At 36.3% G+C, this 16,951-nt stretch overlaps 1 protein-coding gene across 5 annotated transcripts in view; it reads right to left on the bottom strand.

Moving 5' to 3' along the window:
- Positions 1–1,600: 1,600 nt before the first annotated feature.
- Positions 1,601–16,951, bottom strand: part of LOC106090602 (furin-like protease 2) — a 902,413-nt gene continuing 887,062 nt past the window's right edge. For all 5 annotated transcript variants that reach the window (XM_059366328.1, XM_059366325.1, XM_059366324.1 and 2 more), the window contains exon 17: positions 1,601–3,024. In XM_059366328.1, coding sequence (XP_059222311.1) covers positions 2,590–3,024 — 435 coding nt within the window. In that variant the 3' untranslated portion in view covers positions 1,601–2,589. The remainder of the gene's footprint in view (positions 3,025–16,951) is intronic.

The raw sequence follows: 16,951 nt of genomic DNA, 5'->3' as shown, positions 1-16,951 counted from the left end.
TTTTTGCATTTTTTTAGCAAAGGCTAACCCCTTATGAAAATTTTCAATTTTTGTTGCGAAAAAAATTTTCGAGTTGAGTATACAGTATTGAAGATTCCGAAAAATGGTTAAAAAAATTAAGGTGAGTTTGAAATTGCTGTAACATCTTTAGTTTTGCGAATTTCTAGATTCTGAAGACACTGTTGGATTCGTGAAGAAAATCTCTTTCCGTAATGGTGCTGGGCGAGGCAAGCATCGCAAAAACCAATATTTTTTGGGCGTAAAAATTCAAGGTCGTTTCCAAGCTCAAAAACGCTGTAACTCCTTTTTCCGAATTTCGAATTTCGAAAATTTTCTAGCATTCCGCAGTTCGAAATTCGAAGACGATTCGAACAATAAACAGAATTACTTGAAATTTCACATTTTATTTTTTTTTTGCATTTTTTTAGCAAAGGCTAACCCCTTATGAAAATTTTCAATTTTTGATGCGAAAAAAATTTTCGAGTTGAGTATACAGTATGAAGATTACGGCAAAAAATTCGGTTTAGTGCAACTCCCAAGTTATTTCCTCAAAAAATAAGCTCAAAATCGCATAATTATTGTAATATCCGAAAAATGGTTAAAAAAATTAAGGTGAGTTTGAAATTGCTGTAAAATCTTTAGTTTTGCGAATTTCTAGATTCTGAAGACACCGTTGGATTCGTGAAGAAAATCTCTTTCCGTAATGGTGCTGGGCGAGGCAAGCATCGCAAAAACCAATATTTTTTGGGCGTAAAAATTCAAGGTCGTTTCCAAGCTCAAAAACGCTGTAACTCCTTCATTTTTTCGAATTTCGAAAATTTTCTAGCATTCCGCAGTTCGAAATTCGAAGACGATTCGAACAATAAACAGAATTACTTGAAATTTCACATTTTATTTTTTTTGCATTTTTTTAGCAAAGGCTAACCCCTTATGAAAATTTTCAATTTTTGATGCGAAAAAAATTTTCGAGTTGAGTATACAGTATTGAAGATTACGGCAAAAAATTCGGTTTAGTGCAACTCCCAAGTTATTTCCTCAAAAAATAAGCTCAAAATCTCATAATTAATATCCGAACACGTAAAAACTTGTTAAGTTCGGCAGTGCCGAACATTGAATACCCACCACCATCTCCACTACCATATCCGTAATAATGTGCAAATGGGCGCTGGTATGGATCATATTTCATTCAAGTCCTGCGAACTCTTATACAAGTCACGTTTGCAGCGAAGACGGGCAACAGGTCGGCTTTTTATGGGATTAGAGCACTAAATTGGAGGATCGTTCTATACGGCAGCTATATCTAAATATAATCGAATCTATTCCATATGCTGGTCAGATGACGGGGGGCTTAACACAAGTCACTATTTCAAGTTTCAGCGAAATCGGGTTATAAATGCAGCTTTTATGGGCTCAAGACCCTTAATCGACAGATCGGTCTATATGGCAGGTATATCTGAATATAGACCGATCTATCACAATGGACGAAAACGTCTGAGTTTGATGGCAGACTTCCACTTAAACCTAACCTAACCTAACCTTCCTCCATACCTTACATACATGCTCCCATAATTCCAACTCAAGAAATAAAAATAATATTAAATTCTTTTTTTTTACAGTTTTCTCATCCAATTTTTGATTTATTCAATTTTTAAAATAAACATACATCATTAATTAAAATCTACAAAATAAAAGTGCAATAGAAATAACATAGGCCCATCAAGGGTATTACAATAAAATAGGACATAAATTAAAAGAGAAAAAAAAAAATCATGGTGTTCTTATTCATTGGCTATGCTGTGGTGGCTAGGATAATTGAAATTCGCAAAGCTCAAGTCCTTGAACATACTCAAACAGAGTTGTAAACAATGGAGTGTATGCCAATGTTTGTTGAAATCATTTGCTACAAAAGGAGGAAGGAAACAAAGAATTACAATGACAAACAAATTTACATAAAAGTTTCGTTTTTGTTTTTTCTCTGCATATAATAATAAAATATTTCTTTAATAAATTTTTTAAAATATAAACCACTGCACATAAAATCAATTTAAGGTTTTTGTTTTGTTTTTTTTTTTTTATAAGTTCATTAAGATTTACAATATATTCTATAAGAGTTTAGTAAACGGCAATCAAGTGTTTTTTTGGGGGGGTTTGGTGGATAAAATGTTGAATTGTCTATTAACAGAAGTGAAGTTTTAAGTTTTTTGTTTTTGTTTTAGTTTTTTTTACCGATTTCCTAATTTAATACAAAAAAATTAAATGAAAAACAAAACAAAAACATATTACAATTACTCTATAATTTAAGCTTAGAGCTGTTACAATTACATATTTCGTTTTCGTTTACTTTTCTCATCTCTAATTCTCTTGTGTGTATATGTGGTAGGGGAGAGGGAGAGGAGATGCTCTTATATCCTCTTTTTTATATCATTTTTGTTGTTTTTTTTTTATAATAAGGTACAATTTTCTTTATACAAAATTTACAATTTTTTTATGTTTTTTGTTATTTATGTTTTTTTTTTCTTTATAATTTTTCTTTTCACAGTTTTCACCTCTGCTTGGGATTTATATCGCCTTGCGGCAGGTGCGGCACTTCTATGTTCTTTGCGTTTTTTCTTCAGTTTTCGCCGAACTGGAACTGGATTTTTTAAGTGGCACTCTGACAAAGGTATTCAATTCATTTTCCTCCTTGTGTTGCTGCCTCACCGCCATGGTTCTTCTTTGTTTCTTGCCCATATGCATTTTCATATTTTTATCGAATAGATCTAAATCGTCCTGTTCCTCATTCTCATTATCATCGTCTTCTTCTTTGTTTTTGGAATTTTGATTTTGTTGCTGCAAATCCCTTTCGTAAACTTCATCTTCATCCTCTTCTTCGTAGTCATCTTCCTCCTCTTCTTCATCTTCTAAATTTGCCTCAGCATCAACTTTGAGCAGTGTACTGGCCGATGTAATGCGATTTCTTCGTCGACTATTGGTGGGTACTTTGTTGTAGCGTATAGTTTTACGGACTGCCTGATTACTGGAACGCTAAAAGCAGAGAGAAAAGAAATTTGTGTTAGATAACCATGAAACAGATAACAAGTTAAAAGGTGTTAAGTTCGGCAGGGCCGAACTTTGGATACCCACCACCTCGGGTATATATGTAAACCACCTTTCATTCCGAATCTCGATCGATCTGAACCAAATTTACGAAGGAAGTCCAAGGGCTTGACTTAACTCACAGTCCCAAATTTCAGCAAAATCGGATAATAAATGTGGCTCTTTTGAGCCTAAGACCCTAAATCGGAGGATCGGTCTATATGGCAGCTATAACCAAATCTGGACCGATCTGAGCCAAATTGACGAAGGATGTCGAAGGGTCTAACACATCTCACTGTCCCGAATTTCAGCAAAATCGGATAATAAATGTGGCTTTTATGGGCCTAAGACCCTAAATCGGACGATCGGTCTATGTGGCAGCTATATCCAAATCTGGACCGATCTGGACCAACTTGACGAAGAATGTCGGAGGGCCTAACACAACTCACTGTCCCAAATTTCAGCAAAATCGGATAATAAATGTGGCTTTTATGGGCCTTAGACACTAAATCGGAGGATCGGTCTATATGGTAGCTATATCCAAAGCTGGACCTATCTGGGCCAAATTGACGAAGAATGTCGGAGGGCCTAACACAACTCACTGTCCCAAATTTCAGCAAAATCGGATAATAAATGTGGCTTTTATGGGCCTTAGACACTAAATCGGAGGATCGGTCTATATGGTAGCTATATCCAAATCTGGACCTATCTGGGCCAAATTGACGAAGAATGTCGATGGGCCTAATACAACTCATTGTCCCAAATTTCAGCTAAATCGGATAATAAATGTGGCTTTTATGGGCCTAAGACCCTAAATCGGACGATCGGTCTATATGGCAGCTATATCCAAATCTGGACCGATCTGGACCAACTTGACGAAGAATGTCGGAGGGCCTAACACAACTCACTGTACCAAATTTCAGCAAAATCGGATAATAAGTGTGGCTTTTATGGGCCTTAGACACTAAACCGGAGGATCGGCCTATATGGCAGCTATATCCAAATCTGGACCTATCTGGGCCAAATTGACGAAGAATGTCGATGGGCCTAATACAACTCATTGTCCCAAATTTCAGCTAAATCGGATAATAAATGTGGCTTTTATGGGCCGAAGACCCTAAATCGGACGATCGGTCTATATGGCAGCTATATCCAAATCTGGACCGATCTGGACCAACTTGACGAAGAATGTCGGAGGGCCTAACACAACTCACTGTCCCAAATTTCAGCAAAATCGGATAATAAATGTGGCTTTTATGGGTCTTAGACACTAAATCGGAGGATCGGTCTATATGGCAGCTATATCCAAATCTGGACCTATCTGGGCCAAATTGACGAAGAATGTCGATGGGCCTAATACAACTCATTGTCCCAAATTTCAGCTAAATCGGATAATAAATGTGGATTTTATGGGCCTTAGACCCTAAATCGGACGATCGGTCTATATGGCAGCTATATCCAAATCTGGACCGATCTGGACCAACTTGACGAAGAATGTCGGAGGGCCTAACACAACTCATTGTCCCAAATTTCAGCAAAATCGGATAATAAACGTGGCTTTTATGGGCCTTAGACACTAAACCGGAGGATCGGTCTATATGGCAGCTATAACCAATTCTGAACCGATCTGGGCCAAATTGACGAAGGACATCAAAGAGCCTAACACAACTCACTGTCCCAAATTTTAGCTAAATCGGATAATAAATGTGGCTTTTATGGGCCTAAGACCCAAAATCGGAGGATCGGTCTATACGGCAGCTATATCCAAATCTGGACCGATCTGAGCCATATTGAAGAAAGCTGTCGAAGGGCCTAACACAACTCACTGTCCCGAATTTCAGCTTAATTGGATAATAAATGTGGCGATTATGGGACTAAGACCCTAAATCGGACGTACGGTCTATATGGCAGCTATATTCAAATCTGGACCGATTTGGGCCATATTGCAGAAAGATGTCGAAGGGCATAAGACGAATTTTCAGCTAAATCGGATAATAAATGTGGCTTTTATGAGCCTAAGACCCTAAATCGGTGGATCGGTCTATATGGGGGCTATATTAAGATATAGTCCGATATAGGCCATCTGCGAACTTAACCTGCTTATGGGCAAAAAAAGAATCTGTGCAAAATTTCAGCTCAATATCTCTATTTTTGAAGACTGTAGCGTGATTTTAACAGACAGCCGGACGGACATGTCTAGATCGTCTTAGATTTATACGCTAATCAAGACTATATAAACTTTAAAGGTCGGTAATGGATATTTCGATACGTTGCAAACGGAATGACTCAAGAAGCAAAATCGGGAGATTGGTTTATATGGGAGCTGTATCAAGCTCGTATGTTAAAAGTCATGAGAGAAGCCGTTGTACAAAATTTCTGCCAAATTGGATGAGAATTGCGCCCTCTAGAGGCTCAAAAAGTCAAGATCCCAGATCGGTTTATATGTCAGCTATATCAGGATATGAACAAATTTAAACCATACTAAACACACCTGCTGGAAGTCATAACGAAACAACTCATGCAAAATTTCAGTCAAATCGGATAGAAATTGCGCCCTCTAGCGGCTCAAGACGTAAAGATCCAAGATCGGTTTATACGGTTGGATTCATCAGGAAAATCTGTTTCCATAGTGGTCCTAGATGAAGTAATACCTTAAAGTTTTCTATGAAAAACAAAAGGTTTTTTGGGCATAAAAATTTAAGGTCGTTTTCAAGGTTGAAATCGCTGTAACTCCTTAATTTTTTCGAATTTCGAAAAATGTTTAGCATTCCGCAGTTCGAAATGCGAATACAATTCGAACAATAAGCAGAATTACTTAAAATTTCACATTTTATTTTTTTTGCATTTTTTTAGCAAAGGCTAACCCCTTATGAAAATTTTCAATTTTGCATGCGAAAAAATTTTTCGAGTTGAGTATACAGTATTGAAGACTACGGCAAAAAATTCGTTTTGGTATAACTCCTAACTTTTTTCTTCAAAAAAACAAGCTCGAAATCCCATAATTAATATTCGAAAAATGCTAAAAAATCACAATGAGTTTGACATTGCTGTAACATCTTTAGATTTTCGATTTTCAAATTTCTGAGGACACTGTTGGATTTGTGAAGAAAATATCTTTCTGCAGTGGTGCTGGACGAAGCCATATTCTTTCCTTTTTTCCTTGAAAACTTTAGAGTACTGTTTCAACATCGCATAATTCATATCCAAAAAATTCAAAAAAATCAACATAAGTTTGCAATTGCTGTAACTTCCTTAGATTGTAAACTTTTAAAATTTTTCAGACACCGTTGGATTCGTGAAGAAAATCTCTTTCCGCAGGGATACTATATGAAGCAATGCCTTAAAATTTTCTATGAAAAACATTGCAAAAACAAAATTTTTTTGAGCATAAAAATTCAAGGTCGTTTTTAAGGCCAAAAACGCCATAACTCCTTCATTTTTTCGAATTTCGAAAATTTTCTAGCATTCCGCAGTTCGAAATTCGAAGACGATTCGAACAATAAACAGAATTACTTGAAATTTCACATTTTATTTTTTTTGCATTTTTTTAGCAAAGGCTAACCCCTTATAAAAATTTTCAATTTTTGATGCGAAAAAAATTTTCGAGTTGAGTATACAGTATTGAAGATTACGGCAAAAAATTCGGTTTAGTGCAACTCCCAAGTTATTTCCTCAAAAAATAAGCTCAAAATCGCATAATTATTGTAATATCCGAAAAATGGTTAAAAAAATTAAGGTGAGTTTGAAATTGCTGTAACATCTTTAGTTATGCGAATTTCTAGATTCTGAAGACACCGTTGGATTCGTGAAGAAAATCTCTTTCCGTAATGGTGCTGGGCGAGGCAAGCATCGCAAAAACCAATATTTTTTGGGCGTAAAAATTCAAGGTCGTTTTCAAGCTCAAAAACGCTGTAACTCCTTCATTTTTTCGAATTTCGAAAATTTTCTAGCATTCCGCAGTTCGAAATTCGAAGACGATTCGAACAATAAACAGAATTACTTGAAATTTCACATTTTATTTTTTTTGCATTTTTTTAGCAAAGGCTAACCCCTTGTGAAAATTTTCAATGTTCAATGCGGAAAAAATTTTCGAGTTGAGTATACAGTATTGAAGATTACGGCAAAAAATTCGGTTTAGTGCAACTCCTGTGTTTTTTTCTTCAAAAAACAAGCTCAAAATCGCATAATTAATATCCGAAAAATGGTTAAAAAAATCACGATGAGCTTGATATTGCTGTAACATCTTTAGATTTGCAAATTTCAAATTTCTGAGGACACCGTTAGATTCGCGAAGAAAATCTGTTTCCACAATGGTGCTGGACGGAACAATACTCTTTCCTATTTTCTGGAAAACTTTGGAAAATTGCTTCAAATTTGCATAACTCATATCCAAAAAATTCAAAAAAACCAAATGACTTTGCAATTGCTGCAACTTCTTTAGTTTTGCAAACATCACAATTTTTCAGACACCGTTGGATTCATGAGAAAATTCTCTTTCTGTGGTGGTGCTAAATAAGTCAATGCTGTAAAGTTTTCCATGAAAAACTTCGCAAAATCTAATTTTTTTTTGGGCGTAAAAATTCAAGGTCTTTTTCAAAGCCAAAAACGCTGTAACTCCTTTATTTTTCCGAATTTCTAAAATTTTCTTGCACTCCATAGTTCGAAATTCCAAGACAATTCGTAAAATCATCAGTATTCCTTGAAATTTCACATTTTATTTTTTTTTTTGCATTTTTTTAGCAAAGGCTAACCCCTTACGAAAATTTTCATTTTTTGATGCGAAAAAAAATTTCGAGTTGCGTATACAGTATTGAAGATTATGGCAAAAAAATCGGATAAGTGCAAGTCCTATGTTTTTTTTCCTAAAAACAAGCTCAAAATGGCATAATCATTATCCGAAAATTTTTAAAAAAATCGATATGAGTTTGAAATTGGTGTAACATCTCTTTTTTCAAAAATCTGAGGACACTGTTGGATTCTTGAAGAAAATCTCTTTCTGCAATGTTGCTAGACGAAGCCATACTCTTTCCTATATCCTTAAAAAATTCAAAATACTGCTTCAAAATAGCATAATTCGTATCCAAACCACCAAGGAAAGGCAAAAGTTGGGCGGTGCCGACTTTACAATACCCTACACTTACACTATGGGTACAAAGTGCGAGCTATATGTAATTCTGAACCAATTTTGATGAACCTCGCTGGATGTTTTCAGTTGGGTTATTAAACATTCAAATTTCGAGCAAATATGTTCAAGTTGAAAAAAAAAAACGATTGACAAATGACAACATTATTGCAAATTAGCTAAAATCTGACAAACGTATATATAGAAGCTACATCCAAATCTGAACCGATGTTGATCAAACTTCTTTGATTACGTGGTAAGCATGGTGTAAAAAATTGTGCAGAATTTTGGCAAGATTGGTCAGTAAATGCGCTTACAGTTACTCCAAAAGTGAAAATCGGGCGAAATACAATGGCAGCTATATCAAAATCTAGACCGATTTTTATGAAATTCACCAGTCAAAAGCCATAAGAAAACCCTTCTTGCCAAATTTCGAGAAAATCGGTTGACAAATGAGCACTTTATTGCAAAATTATTCCAAATCTGAAGAACATATATATATGGGAGCTATATCTATATCTGAACAGATTTCGAGCAAACTTCTTAGATTTTGTGATAGCCGTCGAGGAAATGGCTATGCAAAATTTTGGCAAGATTGGTCAATAAATGCGCTTGCAGTGACCATAGTAGTGAAAATCGGTCGATATATATATGAGAGCTATATCTAAAACTGGACCAATTTCTATGAAATTCACCAGTACTGTTGAGAGTCAAGAGAAAATACTTCCTGCAAAATTCCAAGAGAATCGGTTAACAAATGAGCACTTTATTGCATTATTACTGCAAATTGGACGAACATATATATGGGAGCTATACCCAAATCTGAACCGATTATTTCCAATTTCAATAGGCTTTGTCTCTAGGCCCAGAAAAATGCTTCTGCCAAATTTTAAGACGATCGGACCTGTACCTTGTACATAAATTAACATGGACAGACAGACAGACGGACATAACTAAATCGAATCCGAAATTAATTTTGAGTCATTCGGTATACTTATCAATGGGTCTATCTCTCTTCCTTCTCGGTGTTACAAACAAATGCACAAAGTTATAATACCCTGTACCACAGTGGTGGTGTATGGTATAAAGGAAGATATTTGTGATGAAATTCAAGCTTAATAGAGGATTGCGTTATATTTGGCTGGAAAACCACAACCGGTTATTGTTGGTCATTTCAAACACCTGAAAGTGAACAAAATGTTTGTGTATCGCACTACAAATGGGTGATTGTCCAAAAAAAAAAAAACTGCAACAATATCTTGAATAGTTCGGAACGTTCACCAGACGAACGGCCACCAGAAGTCATTTTTAACCTCATGTGATGGTATGGGCAGCTGTGACTGCCGATGGTCGATATCCAATATTTTCCATCAAGCCTGGCGTCAAAGTAAATTTTGCAAATTTTGCCCGAGAACATTCCAGGGGCAAACTTCTCACATATCAATGAGTGCAGTCCGATTTAAGTTTAAGCTCAATGATAAGGGACCTCCTTTTTTAGCCGAGTCCGAACGGCGTCCTGCAGTGCAACACCTCTTTTGAGGAGGAGTTTTTACATGGCATAGTACCTCACATATGTCGCCATATGTCGGAGGGGATAACCAATTTTTATGATAGTCTCGCCAGGCGTTCAGCGTCATAGGCGGACATGCTAATCTCTGCGCTACGGTGGCCTCCATAGTAAATGTAGCTAATTATCAGGAAAACATTTTTGAAGCTACTTTGGGGGCGTGGGCATGGAAATATGGACCCACCAACAAGACTCGGCACAGTAACATATGAATTAAAAATGGTAAAAAAATCATGTTCCGTATTTTGCTTCGTCCAAACAGTGCTGGCCAATTCGCCAGACGCTAATCCGATGGACTATTTTATTTGCGTTTTTTCGTCCCTATGAATTACAGAGAACGTATTTTATATCCGATTTGGCTGATATTTTGCCCATGGCATAATGCTATGACATCTTTCTATATAAACCAATTTTCTTCTTTGAAAAATGCATGTCAAATGTTATCCATGTGGGAGGCTATTTGCTATTTACTTTTTAAGCTACCTAAGATATTTCCAGTTTACTACATCAAATATCCTTAAGCAATCAGTTTAAGCTCACAAAAAGTTTGTCTCATCAAATTTTCAACTTTAAGTGCTGAGAATTATAATGTGTCTGTCCCCCATATGGGCAAAGTAATCACACAACAATATTGCAAATTGTCCTATAAAATCAAACATTTTTTTATTGTGACCAACTCTGAAATCAAACTCAAACTACGACATTAGACCATAAAACAAAAATGGGTAAATTGACAAAAAATAAATGCAAACAAAAAAACACATAAAAGGAAAGAAAAATGCAAATGTTTTAAGTCTTTAAAGGACAATATGACCTCGTATGTTAAGGGATAATCCCCACAAAGGAATATGGATTGTATGAGAGATGTGTGTCGCTCATGCCTTTCTTTGCAATATGGCTTTAGAATTTGAAAATCTCACACACGTATTTAAGGACCATTTAAATAAATGATACACAGCCGTCTTTTAATGGGCTAAGGCATAAAGATAAAGCCCGAAACTCTTTTCATATACAGATGAAGCCACACACCAGTATAGGAGGATGGGCGAACGGGCAGATGGCTGGAGAGACGATCGCTGGGAAGCAAAGATACAGAAATGTCTGCCAAAGAAGAGTCCAGAAATCAAATACTTGAAACGTTTAGCCAAAGCACCATGTTGGCAAATAAAATCCTTTTTTATATCCTTTCTGCGCTCACGTTTCGTTTTTTTTCGTTTTTTTTTGTTGTCTTTTTTGCTTTTTTCTCTGTATCATTTCATTTTTTTTTTCACTTTGCCATCGTTGTCATCGTCGTTGGCAAAAACTCATTAGATATGCCATCGGTTTAGGCAGGAGCCAAGAAGCAAGGCTTTTGCCGCTCCATATATATGATAAAAAAAAAACAAATCCCACAAAAAAGGAGCAACAACGGAATCGTAGTGAAAGGAGCAAAAAAAATGGCAAAGTGCGAAGAAGCTGAAAAAGGGGAAAAACGACAAAAATAAAAGGGGTTTTAATATTTTTGCATTGCAAAAAGAGTTGAAATTGGGGAAACAAATAAGGAGGAGGAAATAAGAAGCTGGGAACAAATGCTGAACGAGGCTGGGAACAAAAATTTAAATTTTAATACATAAATTTAACTTAATTTGGTACTAAAATTAGTACTAAAACCAATAACTGTCTGGTGCTAAAACCAACAACAGATTGGTATTGAAACAAATACCAGTTTGGTAATAAGGCTAGTACCAAACGGTACTAATCATTTTATGTTTAATCTATACCATCCGGTATTGTTTTTATAGCCTCCACCATAAGATGGGGGGTATACTAATTTCGTCATTCTGTTTGTAACTACTCGAAATATTCGTCTGAGACCCCATAAAGTATATATATTCTTGATCGTCGCGACATTTTATGTCGATCTAGCCATGTCCGTCCGTCAGTCTGTCTGTCGAAAGCACGCTAACTTCCGAAGGAGTAAAGCTAGCCGCTTGAAATTTTGCACAAACACTTCTTATTAGTGTAGGTCGGTTGGTATTGTAAATGGGCCATATCGGTCCATGTTTTGATATAGCTGCCATATAAACCGATCTTGGGTCTTGACTACTTGAGCCTCTAGAGTGCGCAATTCTTATCCGATTGGAATGAAATTTTGCACGACGTGTTTTGCTATGATATCCAACAACTGTGCCAAGTATACTTCAAATCGGTCCATAACCTGATATAGCTGCCATATAAACCGATCTTGGGTCTTGATTTCTTGATTTCTTGAGCCTCTAGAGTGCGCAATTCTTATCCGATCAGAATGAAATTTTGCACGACGTGTTTTGTTATGATATTCAACAACTGTGCCAAGTATGGTTCAAATCGGTTCATAACCTGATATAGCTGCCATATAAACCGATCTGGGATCTTGACTTCTTGAGCCTCTAGAGTGCGCAATTCTTATCCGATATGCCTGAAATTTTGTACGATGGATCCACTCATGACCATCAACAAACGTGTTTATTATGGTCTGAATCGGTCTATAGCCCGATACAGATCCCATATAAATCGTTCTCTCTATTTTACTTCGTGAGCCCCAATGGGCGCAATTCTTATACGAATTGGCTGAAATTTTACACAGGTCTCCAACATATAATTTAATTGTGGTCCGAACCGGACCATATCTTGATATCGTTTTTATAGCAGAGCAACTCTTTTCTTATATCCTTTTTTGCCTAAGAAGAGATGCCATGAAAAGAACTCGACAAATGCGATCCATGGTGGAGGGTATATAAGATTCGGCCCGGCCGAACTTAGCACGCTTTTACTTGTTAAAATGCAAATTTTGCCCATGAACATTCCACTAAGGAACAGGGGCAAACTTCTCACATACCAATGAGTGCAGTCCGATTGAAGTTTAAGCTCAATGATGAGGGGCCTCCTTTTAAAGGCATAGTACCTCACAAATGTTGCCAGCATTAGGAGGGGAAAACCACCACTGAAAATTTTTTTTCTGATGGTCTCACCAGGATTCGTACCCAGGCGTTCAGCGTCATATGCGGACATGCTAACCTCGGCGCTACGGTGGCCTCCAAGCTTTGTACGCCATTATAATATATTTGTTAAACAAATAAGTAAATGTTTTAATACAATTTGAGTATGCAAAATCCAGCTCAAATACTTGAAAGCGGTGATAATGGAATTAGTACAAATTATAAGGATATTCTTCATCAAAAACATGATAGTCTTTTGTTTGGAACACAATGCTGTGTTGGTTTATTCATATCAAAACCACTTCTGGGACCCAATGGATATGGAATCAATTGCTGAATACAAAGAATTGAGATTGGTCATGGTGTAACATTACTTTTTGTAATTATTAGCAAAAGTAATTGAAATAAAATAAGATTAAAGTTATTTTCAATGGTTTTTTTTTTTTTGGTTCATTAGGGGGTGGAATTATGTATGTAATGTAAATCGATAACGATTTGGTACTAAAACCAATAACGTTTGGTGCTAAAACCAATAACAGATTGGTATTAAAACCAATACCAGTTCGGTAATCAAGCTAGTACCAAACGGTACTAATCATTTTATGTCTCATCCAAACTATCCGGTATTGTTTTTGTACTACACGGTGTTGCTTTACTATGAACACCGTATGGTACTGAAATGAGCACGTTTGGTATCAACTTTTCTCTGGGTGTAATGTCGAGAATCAAGAGAAAATCCTTCTTGCTAAATTTCGAAGGAATGGGTCAACAAAAGACCCCTTTATTACATTATTACTGCAAATCGTATGTGCATATATATGGGAGCTATATATAAGTCTGCAATGATGTCGACCAAACTTTAGAGATATTGTGGAAGTCGTCGAACAAAGCGTTGTACAAAATTTTGGGAAGATTGGTCAATAAATGCGATTGCAGTGGCTCTAGATGTGAAAAACGGGCGATAACACATATGGGAGCTATATCTAAATCTAAACCGATTTCTATGAAATACACCAGTAATGTCGAGAGTCAGAAGAAAACTCTCTCCGCCAAATTTCGGGAGAATCGGGTAACAAATGACCACATTATTGCAAGAATTGTCCAAATCGGACGAGCGTATATATGGGAGCTATATTTAAATCTGAAACGATTTTTTCCAATTTCAGTAGGTTTCGCCTCTAGGCCGAAAAACATGCCTGTACCATATTTTAAGACGATCGGATGAAAATTTCGACCTGTATTTTGTACACAAATTAACATGAATAGATGGACAGACAGGCAGACAGACAGACAGACATAGCTAAATGGAATCAGAAAGAGATTCTGAGTCCATCTGTATACTTATCAATGGGTCTATCTCTCTTCCTTTTGGGTGTTACAAACAAATTCACTAAGTTATAACACCCTGTACCACAGTGGTGGTTAGGGTGTAAAAATTGAAAAAAAAACCAACATGAGTTTGCAATTGCTGCAATTTCCTTAGTTTTGCAAACTTCACAATTTTGCAGACACCGTTGGATTCATGAGAAAAATCTGTTTCTGTGGTGGATGAAGCAATATCCTATTGTTTTCTATGAAAAACATCGCAAACACCAAAATTTTTTGGGCGTAAAAATTCAAGGTCGTGTTCAAAGGCCAAAAACGCTGTAACTCCTTCATTTCTTGGAATTTCAAAAAATTTCTGGCATTCCGCAGTTTGAAATTCGAAGACAATTCGTAATGTAAACAGAATTACTTAAAATTTCACATTTAATTTTTTTTCATTTTTTTAGCAAAGGCTAACCCCTTATGAAAATTTTAAATTTTTGATGCGAAAAAAATTTTCGAATTGAGTATACAGTATTGAAGATTATAGCAAAAAAAAAAACGGTTTGGTGCAACTCCTAAGTGATTTCCTCAAAAAACAAGCTCAAAATCGCATAATTACTATCCGAAAAATGCATAAAAAATTAAGGTGAGTTTGAAATTGCTGTAACATACTTAGTTTTGCGAATTTCAAAAATTCTGAGGACACCGTTGGATACGTGAAGAAAATCTCTTTCCGCTATGGTGCTGGACAAAGCTATACTCTTTCCTATTTCCTTGAAAACTTTAGAATACTGATTCCAAACCGCATAATTCATACCCAAAAAATTCCAAGAAACCAACGTGAGTTTGCAATTGCTGTCACTTCCTTAGTTTTGCAAAACTAACAGTTTTTCAGACAGCGATGGATTCGTGAGGAAAATCTCTTTTCGTAGAGGTGCTAGATGAAGCAATACCGTAAAAGTTGCTATGAAAGACTTCACAAAAACCAATTTTTAAGGACATAAAAATTCAAGATCGTTTTGAAGCCCAAAAAGTGCCATAACTCCTTCATTTTTTTGAATTTTGAAAATTTTAAGCATTCCGCAGTTCGAAATTCGAAGACGATTCGTAAAATAAACAGAAATTCTTAAAATTTCACATTTTATTTTTTTGCATTTTTTTAGCAAAGGCTAACCCCTTATGAAAATTTTCAATTTTTGATGGGAAAAAAATTTTAGAGCTGAGTATACGGTATTGAAGATTATGGCAAAAAATCGCATTAGTGCAACTCCTATGTTTTTTTTATTCAAAAAAAAAAAGCTCAAAATCTCATAATCAATATCAGAACAAGTAAAATCGTGCTAAGTACGGCTGGGCCACCATGGATTCCGCTAAAAATGTATACAAAATAAATAAATAAATAAAGTCAAATCGGGGGATCCATTTATATAGGAGCTATATCAGATTATAGACCGATTTGGACCTTATTTTATCACTGTAGTTAGAAGTCATAACAGAACACAATGTGCAAAATTTAAGCCAATTCAGATGAAAATTGAGGCTTCCAGGGGCTCAGAAGTCAAATCGATAGATCGGTTTGTACGGGAGCTAGACCAGGTTATAGATCGATTTGGATCGCATTTAACACAGTTGTTGGAGGTAATTAGAGAAACACCATGTGAAAAATTTCAGTCAAATCGGACAAAAACTGCGGATTCCAGGGGCTCAAGAAGTCTAAACGGGAGATCGGTTTATATGGGAGCTATACCAGGTTATAAACCGATGTGAACCGTACTCGCCACAGTTGTTGGAGGTCATAACAGAACACTATGTGCAAAATTTCACCCAAATCGAGCCAAAATTGTGGCTTCTAAGGGCTCAAGAAGTCAAATCGGGAGATCGGTGTATATGGTATAGGCCGAGGTTATAGGCCAAGTTAGACCGTACTTGGCACAGTCTTTGGAAGTCATAAGAGAACACTATGTGCAAAATTTAAGTCAAATCTAATGAAAATTGATTCATCCAGGGGCTCAAGAAGTAAAATCTGGAGATCGATTTATATGGGAGCTATACCAGGTTATAGACGGATTTGGACCGTACTTAGCACCGTTGTTGGAAGTCATAACAAACCAGTACAAGCTCAATTTCAGCCAAATCGGACAAAATTTGCGGCTTCCAGGGCTCAAGAAGTCAAATAGGGAGATCACCTAGTATGGGAGTTATATCTAAATCTGAACCGATATGAACCATTTGCAATCCCCAATGACCTACATCAATATTAAATATCTGTGCATAATTTCAAGCGGCTAGCTCTACCCGTTCGACCGCTATCTTGATTTCGACAGACGGACGGACGGACATGGCTAGATCGAGACAGAACGTCGAAACGATCAAGAATTTATATAATTTATGGGGTTTTAGATGAATATTTCGAGATGTTACCAATGGAATAACAAGATTAGTATACCCCCCATCCATATCCAAGGGGTCGCCCAACCCCAAAAACTGCTCCCAGCAGACATATTCAATGTACATATCAATATAGGACTCAAATGAAAGGTATTCGGTAGATCGGTCTATATAGCACCTTTATGTTAATGTAGTTAGATTTAGACCATATATGGGTCGGATATAGGGAGTCACAATACTCAATACTAAATACTCACTGTTTCAAATTCGAGTAAAATCGGATAATAAATGCGCCTTTTACGGGCTTTAGATCGCAGATCGGTCTATACGGCAGCTATTTCTAAATATAGTACGATAACCCATATATACAGCTTTAATGGGCCTAGGACCTTAATACGGAAGGTCGTTCTATATGGGACCTATTCCAAAACGTGAGCCTATGTGGTCCATCTTTGGTCCTATGTTTTATATAATCTGTATCATGTTTCATCCACCTAGGTTTACTCCTTCTATTTTTTGGCCAAGTTTACTATG

This window comes from Stomoxys calcitrans, chromosome 4 (assembly GCF_963082655.1).
Source record: "Stomoxys calcitrans chromosome 4, idStoCalc2.1, whole genome shotgun sequence".
Classification (NCBI taxonomy): domain Eukaryota; kingdom Metazoa; phylum Arthropoda; class Insecta; order Diptera; family Muscidae; genus Stomoxys; species Stomoxys calcitrans.
This window is presented reverse-complemented; position numbering and strand designations above follow the sequence as displayed.